Source organism: Netta rufina (assembly GCF_964035555.1).
Source record: "Netta rufina genome assembly, chromosome: 3".
NCBI classification, from domain to species: domain Eukaryota; kingdom Metazoa; phylum Chordata; class Aves; order Anseriformes; family Anatidae; genus Netta; species Netta rufina.
The window spans coordinates 15075380-15084100 of record NC_140125.1 but is presented as its reverse complement, the minus strand read 5'-3'; the positions used below and the strand labels follow the sequence as shown (position 1 = coordinate 15084100).

The 8721-nt window shown below is 47.0% G+C and overlaps 1 protein-coding gene across 1 annotated transcript; it reads left to right on the top strand.

Annotated features, from left to right (window-relative positions):
• The first annotated feature begins 254 nt into the window (after positions 1–254).
• CST7 (cystatin F) lies at positions 255–4018 on the top strand. Its single transcript, XM_084285251.1, has 4 exons — positions 255–346; positions 2568–2740; positions 3046–3162; positions 3608–4018. Exons 1-4 carry the CDS (start codon positions 271–273, stop codon positions 3683–3685), a joined length of 444 nt encoding a protein of 147 aa, XP_084141377.1. The 5' UTR covers positions 255–270; the 3' UTR covers positions 3686–4018.
• The last annotated feature ends 4703 nt before the right edge of the window (positions 4019–8721 follow it).

Below are 8721 nucleotides of genomic sequence, written 5' to 3'. Positions count from 1 at the left end.
AGGATGGGCGTTACATCACGTACCTCTGCCCAGCCCCTGGGGATCACGAAGCAAAAGTCCCCATCTGAGGCAGAGCTTTGTGCTGGGGCTCCGAGGTGCGTGGTCACCAGCAGGAGACAAAGTCAGTGTCAGAGCCACCACCCTTCGGGGGGGCCAGGGTGATTTCTCCCCTCGCAGCCAATAAAAGGGCCGTGAGAGGCACATCTTCCCCTGCAGGAAGCAGGGCGGTCACGTCTCTCGCCGGCGGTCTCCTCTCATGAAGCAGTGGAGATGGCAGTGAGCCTCGCCTGCAGCTTCACCACGCTTTGCTGTGTAGCACTCTGGGGCTTCACCGGGACTTCTGATGGTAAGAGCCGAAAATAATCTCTGTTCTCCTCATGCTTCAGGCCCTGCGACCGCAGCTCTCCTCTGACTGCTGCCCGTGCTGGCTCAGACTTCAGCTGAAGCTTTGCTTAAAAAGCTTTCCCTCCCTTTAGCAAGCCATGCTACCCAGGAACATCACCTAAGGGTTTCAAAGTCAACTTCCAGTTTCAGCTTACGTGTCGGTGTTTAAACTCTGCATGACCTCAATTATTAAATCTAAAGGCTGTGGGTAACAATTTGACTACAGATGGGCACTTGAGTACTGACTTTAATGAAACATTTCTCATTATCATTTCTTTCTTTGCTGAGCAAGGAAACTCTTTTGATTGCAGCTGCCCTTAAATCTTTGGGACAGCAGTGGCAGACAGGAGTGTTTTCTCTCTGATGGTTTTAGCTCTACTACAGCATTGCTTTGGTTCTAATACACAAAAAGCACTAACGTGCTCAGGGATGGCGTTTGGTTAGCCAACAGCATTTTGTTTCGGCTGTGGTTTCCTCTGGGGGTTGTAGAAGCATGCAGGAACTCTGCTGCGTCTTAAATATAAAGATAAAAACCAGCCTTGCTCCTGGTAATGAGGAGGAGGTTGTAAAAGCACCCCCATGATAAAAAATAAAATAAAATAAAATAAAATAAAATATCTGCAAAAATGTCCCCATTTGCTCTCCTGCAGGCTGGGAGAGAGCAGCCACAGGACTACTCTCTCATATTGCAGGAATAGGACCCCCAGGTTGTTCCTCGATGAGGAAAGCACAAGACAGACCCTTCAACGTATCTGGCTCACCTCTGCAAGAGCAGCCCTCTCTTGCTTAACGGCAGGCAGTTGCCTGTAAACTCAGAGCAAGAAAGCCATCTGCCTTCCTACTGCCCGGCAGAAGCTGTAGCTGTAGGCAGGCCAGACCCCCACACACACTCACCAACACTTCTCCTCTCATGTTAAAACCCAGAAGAAAAGATAAGACAGAGAGATACAAACACTTTGACCCTAAGCATCTCCACGTAGAGCGGTGAGAGTCATTGTTCCCAGCCCAAGACCACATCCTCTGTGAGATTTAAGCACCAGGTCACGCAGTGCTTCTCCTCCCACCCAGGCTAGGACTTCCAAGGGTGGGCTGGGGGTGTTTTAACACCACTGGTACACATAGGGCCTTGCACTGGCATCTGAAAGCCTGAGCCACTCTACTTTTGGCTGGTAAGTGGAAAAAACACTGCCACGTTGCCCAGTGCTGGCTGCACCCCAGTCCCAACACAGATCAGAGACATGAGACTGTGAAGCTTGTCACCCCCACACCAGAGACGTGTCACTTGCAGAACATCCACTCCTCTCTGAGCCACGTGGCCTGCATCTCCTGGCTCCCACCTGCAAGAAAACGGGAGTCATTGAGACAGCTGGGGTACAGGATAGGAAGAAATGTCAATTTGGACATCCTTAGGTTGAGAGGGAATGTGGAGCTGAGTCTCTCCTTTGCAGAGCAGTGTTTTAAATACTGAGCAATGTTACCAGGGTGTGCACGTGCAACCTGAAGGCTGAATCCTTCCAGTTTCCTATGTTGATGGTAACAACAAAATGCTCCGTTTTGTTGTTGGTTTTTGTTTGTCTTTTAAATAGACTCTGGGTCACCACGTCAGCTCTCTTTTCTCCTTTGGAGCAAGATAAACTAATTATTTTCCTCAGTAAAAACTAGCTTAAATGCACAGGGTGTTCTGTGGCTCAGCGGAGAGCTCTTAGTGAGATCTAACTGTGAAAAAGAAAAAAAAAAAAAAGAAAAAAAAAAAGCTGGAGGTGGTAGAAACCTTTGCTTTTGCAGAAAACGAGTACACGCTTTGGGTTCAAGTTCACGTGCATGTGTGAATGCAGGCTTGCTGCCCACACACAACCCCAAGGGTCACCTCCCCAGCTGGCAGGCCTTGGCTTCAACAGCAGCACAAGAAGTGGTGCAGGCTCAGGATTTCTTCCTCTTGTATTTCAGAAAAGGGGAGTGGAGGCAAGTGTGAAGTGGACAAGGTATGGGCATCAAGTGTGAGCTTCGGGATTCTTCTGAATTATTGAAAGGACAAATGGAGATGCAGGAAAAGTAGCTGCACACCTAAGAACAAAGAGTAATAAAGGCTGTGTGGAAAGATGTGCTCTTGGCTGAACAAACCCCAGCCTCCCATGGTTTTAGCAACTCCATATGTTTCATGATTGTGTTTTGTGTTGTTCCAGGTACCTACATACCACCACCTCATTCGACCACGAAACCTGGCTTCCCTGTGCCTATGGACACTGATAATCCTGGTGTTCGCAAGGCAGCTCGCTTTGGGGTTTACCAATACAACAACAGTTCCAATGACCTCTTTCTGTTTAAAGAATGGCAAATAAACAAAGCCATGGTGCAGGTAAGACACACTTCTGTTGGTCCTCCAAACCATTCATAACTGACCCTGCTGCAGAGCACCCAAGACATAGGAGTGCTAGATCCTCCTCAGGGCTGCTATGCATGCCCAAAGATAAACAGCACATGTCCCTCTATCCCACTTAACTGCCACACAGGAGGTGTTTCCACCATTTACGTTATGTAATTTAACATATAACACTTCCACCACACACAATCCACAGAGATAGCATTTGATCCCTCGCCAATAGCTTCTTTCAGCATCCCTTTCCCCTGCCTTACCTTAAAGGAGGAAAATGCTTTCTCTAGATTGTCAGAGGGCTGAAATACATGCTCCACGTGGAAATCGGCCGCACGGTGTGTGAGAAGAAGGAGCACTGCAGCCTGGACAGCTGTCACTTCCAGAAGAAGAAAAAACTCCAACAGGTAGGGAGCCACTTCCATGGGGGTACCCAGTAACTGGGGTGATCCTTGGCCAGCTCTCGCTGTGTAGTTGCTTCACACCAGCTCTGCCATGTCACCATGGATGTACAAGCTTTCCCTGTGTGGAGCTGGCTGGCATGAGGCAGATTTATCCATATAAGCAGCACTGTACCTCCTGCATCCAGGGCCAGCTCCTGTCTGAAGCAGACACAGCCATTTAGCCTGTATTCCTGGATAGCAGGACCTGCTAAATATAGGATTTGCTCCTCCCAGGAAATCTCTTCCAGGGCCTTTCCCAGTAAGATATGGTCACTTGGCAAAGAGCACTTTTCCCAGGATGGGGAAGCACTAAAAGATGCTCTTTTTCTCCTGCTCCAACATGGCTCACAATGCCAAGAACAAACAGCAGCCAGCTGAACTTTGTCACCCATTTCCCTTTTATCTGCAGATGCTGAAATGCTATTTTGAGGTCTGGATAGTGCCTTGGTTACAGAAAGCACACGTCCCTGTTGCTCTCTGTCGCTGATCCACCTTTCCCCGTGAGAGTGTGATTTGCAGGGGATCTGCCATAGTGAGTTTTTCCTTGTCTGGACTGCTGAGGCCAAAAGTGAAGTGGGGAACAACTGTACGGAATCAACACAGAACTTTTCTCTCAAAGCACATGGTTGTTTTTTTCTACTTGTCACTGAGGAAGATGCTCAAAATCTGAGTAACGAAGAAAAGACTTGCTGTGACCAAATTCATTGCTATCCAGTTGTGTATCTCTTTTTCTGAAACTAAACCACAGATGAGAACATGTTGTCGTTCGTTCACTAGAGAGCAATTCACCCTCTTTGAACGGGATTTCCAAGCAGTGTGAGCAGACCCAGGACACTCTGTTGGACTTGCGTTGTTGTATGATGAGTCTTCATGCAGCTATGATATAAACGAGCCTAAACCATAGCACACACAACTTTGACACTGTGCAAGGCTTTAAAATAGGACAGTATGCCTGGGGATACACACACACACACAAGTGTTAAAGGATCTCCAGAGCCAGAGAAAAGCTTAGATATATCTGTCAGGAATGCATAAGGTACAGCTGTTCTTTCCTCAAGTCAAGAATATGGATGAGACTGTCCTAAGACACACCCACAGCTCAAAAATGGTACAGCCTAAATACTGTTTCTAAATTAATCAAAAGCTAATCTGCTGTGAAAGGGCATTGTTGCGAATGTTAAGACAAATAAACACAATAATTTCCAAAGCATATTTTTGCTGAGGTTAAACAACGTAGTTTCATTCACGTTAATATTCAGTGTTTAATTTCTGTTTGTCTACAGCTTACATTGAATTTTAGCGGAATGATGGGCTTGCCTATGTGGGCACCTTCCTCTCTTTAAGCCTTTACTCTTCATGTAGATTATTGCTCACACAGGACTAAAGCCCTTATTTCATAGGATCACAGAATCATTAAGGTTGGAAGAGACCTCCAAGACCACCTGGTCCAACCATCCCCCTACCACCAATGTCACCCACTAAACCATGTCCCTCAGTACCACGTCCAGCCTTTCCTTGAACACCCCCAGGGATGGTGACTCCACCACCTCCCTAAGCAACCCATCCCAGTGCCTGACTGCTCTTTCTGAGGAGAAATTTGGAAGGATTTGGGTAACTGCTACCTTAGAACAGCAACAAAGCCTCGGCCTACGTTCATTCACACACTTATACGTGAATAGGACCCTTACCTAAGCTATAAACATCACTTTCTTTCCACAAATACACCCTTGCTTCTCACAGCTGTTGCTTCTCCGCAGCTCTATTGTACCTCCCATTAGCAGGGACACCCCCAATTTCAGCCTTTTTAACCATCATTTGGTCAAGAACAGCCACTGATGGGCTCCAGGCCAAGGTGCAAGGACCCTGAAGCCAGGCAGGCTCTTCACAGCACAGCTGAGGCCTCTGCTCCAAGTAGTGCCACAGCCTTTGCAGGCAGATCACTTGACTCAGGGTCAATCTCCCATTTGTTAAAAAACAGAAGTTAAAGCCAGACATCTGGCATCACGCAGGGTAACAAACACAACGTGCTCATGCTGCTGTCCTGAGGAAAATGCAGCAAGATTGTTCAGACATTTCTACCCAAACAGGCTAGTTTGGAAGCAAAGGAGAGCTGCATGTTTTACACAGAACTATTGGCAGCATTTCCTACAACACAGATGAGCTCTTTGCAACCAAGTTAGCAGGCAAGCACCTTCTGAGAAAGACAGATCTGCTCCAGCCGTAAATCTAAGCCTAAGTGTTTACTGTAACATTACAATAAGCAAGGCACGCTGGAATAGCAGCATCCGTCATCTCCAGGTAGTTAACAGTTATCATGATCAAAGGAAGGAGCAGGGCTAACATCATCTGAGCTCTTAGTCCACTTCCGAGCACCTTGCTAGGGAAGGAATTCAGCCATTAAACAGTCTCCCATCAGGAGGGCACCACCAGCTGCAGTTCTTTTAGGTCAGTGCTAAGTGCCACTGAGTCACCATGACATCCAGCAGTCAAGCTGACATCTCTGCCCAAGATGCAGTTTTGCTAGAATTTACACCAAGGTTGACTGTTTACCAGTTAAAACTGAGAGTTCATACCTTTGCAGAGGCTCTGACATCTATTCCTGGCTACAAAGACAATTATGTAAAAATAAATACATCCAATAAAAAAATGTAGAGCCTAAGGAGAGAAGAAAGAGTTGTTCCTGCCAGCCCCAGATGCCAGAGAAAAAGGAACAATCCCAGCAGAGCATTAAGAGCTCCTGTGAAAACCAAAGCTGGTACTTCAGAGGAATCTGTTCATCTAGAAGCATTACAAGTGAGCTGAAGGAGCAGTTTCCTTTGGTTTCAGATAGTGCTCCAGGCATGCTGGAAGCACAAGTGCTTGGTGCATTACGAATTTTCTCAGCTCATCTCCTTACGAGGATGCTCAGCCTCTTCTGGAGTAGTGTTCCCTAACAGCTCTGCCTTAGGGAGGGATGGGCTGCAGGCTGAGGAGATCTTCGTGCACCCAAACCAAGCCAGCCTACGTTTCACTGGAGATTCGCAGAGCCTAGTGATCTGCACTGATCTGAGCAGGTCAGTCAAAACTCCCCCATTTTTGTTCAAAAGCTGTGCTATGCAGCCTTTCCCCCCACACTCCTACTTACTGATTACATAGGAAACAGCCTGCCAGCTACCAAAATAAATGAACTCTGACTGATGTACCACTTTGCAGTCTCTTCACATCAGCTGCTCCATATTTTGGACACGGCAGGCCTTTATATATCAGTTGTCTGTCAAGTTGTGAAATCAGGTACACCCAGAACCTGTTGACAGCTGGGGTGTCATGCATGGAGTTACACAGAACCAACGCGAGGTTTAACTGGCAGTGCTCTATATGGAGACATGACTTTCTGCTGGCTGAGAGGAAACCACTTGTATTTAGGTCACTGTGACAACTTACTGCTAAATCTTTCAGTCCTTACCTCAAACAAAGAAGCAAAACGAGCTACAGTCGGTCCCTGTGTGGTTATTCTTTTCTAGCACCAGTTTTTCTAAGCAAACTAGATGAGAAAGTCCATGTGTCAGCATTAAAAGATCTCTGCTGTGACCGCTGTGTAGACAGACACAGAAGTTTAGGAGACACCATCCCACCTGCAAAGGCCACTGCCTCAAAGCAGACTTGGATTTAAAGGAAGCAGACTTGGGCCATGGCCTTGCAATCAATTTTATCAGCTGTTTGCACTGAAATACCAACCTCTGCAGAAGTGTTATGGGATACACGCACCATCTTCCAGCAGATCTACTGTATGCTTGCTCCAGAATGGGGACAGGGCAGTTAGCTGGGGAATAACATCTTAAACAGCTTCAGCAAAATTTTATTGACATTTTTGCCCTGCAGAAACATCTGTTCCACCAACAAAACAAAAACATGGTGATACAAAACATATCTTTAAAATACACATCCCTCAGGAGACTGGGCACTGTTTTCCAGTTCTGCATCCCAACGTTTTGGAGAAGCTTGGGTAAAGCACAGAATGTACCCTCAGAACCCTCTCGGGGTTGTGCAGAGAGGGTTTCTGCCCTTCTTAGGAAGCCACAGAGCCCTTCTGACACCAAAACAATAATGTCCTGACAAAATCTTTGAACACTGCTGAAAATGCTCCCACTTCTAGAGAACTGCCAGCCCCAGAGCTGCAAAGGTGTCATGTTCCTGCACTGGCAAGATCAAACAAGAGAAGGCAGCGCTGTCGTTTTTTCCAAGCCTCACTTCCAACGTTCCCAGTTGCTCAAGGCAGATGTGTCAGCAGCCACCTGAAACCTGACTCACACTTCTGTGGAAGTAGAATGAGCCTGTAAAAGCAGGCTTCTCACTAGCACCAAAAGGAGTTCATGCCAGTTTGTTACACAGGCGTTTTAATGCTGCTGCCGTACTCTGGGAGGGTTGCATCTGAGGAACTGACAGCAATTACAAGCATCTGAGCTTCCATGAAAACACTGTTCTTAAGAACCATTCACGGTGAGGCAATGAAAGAGCTGTGTGTCGACCAACCTGTTTCACCTGCGCTCTGCAGCTACAGAGCATCCCACTTCAGCTCACCAAGGACGGATTGCCAGCGCACTGCACCAGGAACGGGAGCCAACACCACCTGAGCTCGGGAAAGGTGAAACTCCTTTGAGCCTCTGCAGACTTTGGATCTCATTGGACTGGAGCTATGCAGACCCTGTGTTCAGATACACACCAGAAGAGCCTTAAACTGCACCATGACACCTCCAGCTGGTACTGCAATTCCTCCCAGGTGCCTGCTGATACTGCAGCCATCCTCAAGAAGTGGCCTCCTTTCAATTTTAGTGGCCATGGAAGCATTGGCAGTTGGAAGCATTGGCCAGGAACCTCTCTTTCCAGGAAGAGTCAAGCATACCAGCTCTTTCCCAGACCTGGTACCTTACATGCCACGCTGCTTCAGATCGAGCTCGAGCTCCCAGGGCCAAGCACAGCGCTGAAAAACTTTGCTGAAAAGTTTCAGGTCATTACCAAAACACAGGAGATAGCCACATCACCTCTCAGAGGAAAAGGTTAACTCGCATCTGTGAGGAAAGGTTAACTCATAGCAACATTTCATTTTAGCTGAGGCTTTAAGCTTCTTGTGACAAACAAAATACCAACAGCCTGACTAAATGGCATGCCCCCATGTAGTTTGTTGCTCAGTTGTGCAGCCTATCAGTTTTACGTTCAGTGCTTTACAAACTTGACTGGTATTTCTGCTTTTGTACAACGGGAACCGCAGACCAGACTGGGACCCCATGAACTTTCCCTGTTCACAGGAGCTGGGCAGACAGGTTTTATACAATCTGAAAAATTAAATTGAGGAAAATTCCACTCATACCCTTAGTCCAAAGGCTAAACTTGTAGACAAACTCATTTAGACTGCAGCTTTTCAGCTACTTTCCAACCAAACACAGACAAAACCAGCAATTTCTGTTACCAGGGGGACACAACAAGAGGCAGGGCAAAACATTAGACACTACACTTTTATGGGGATGAATTCCTGCTTGCCTCTGAAGC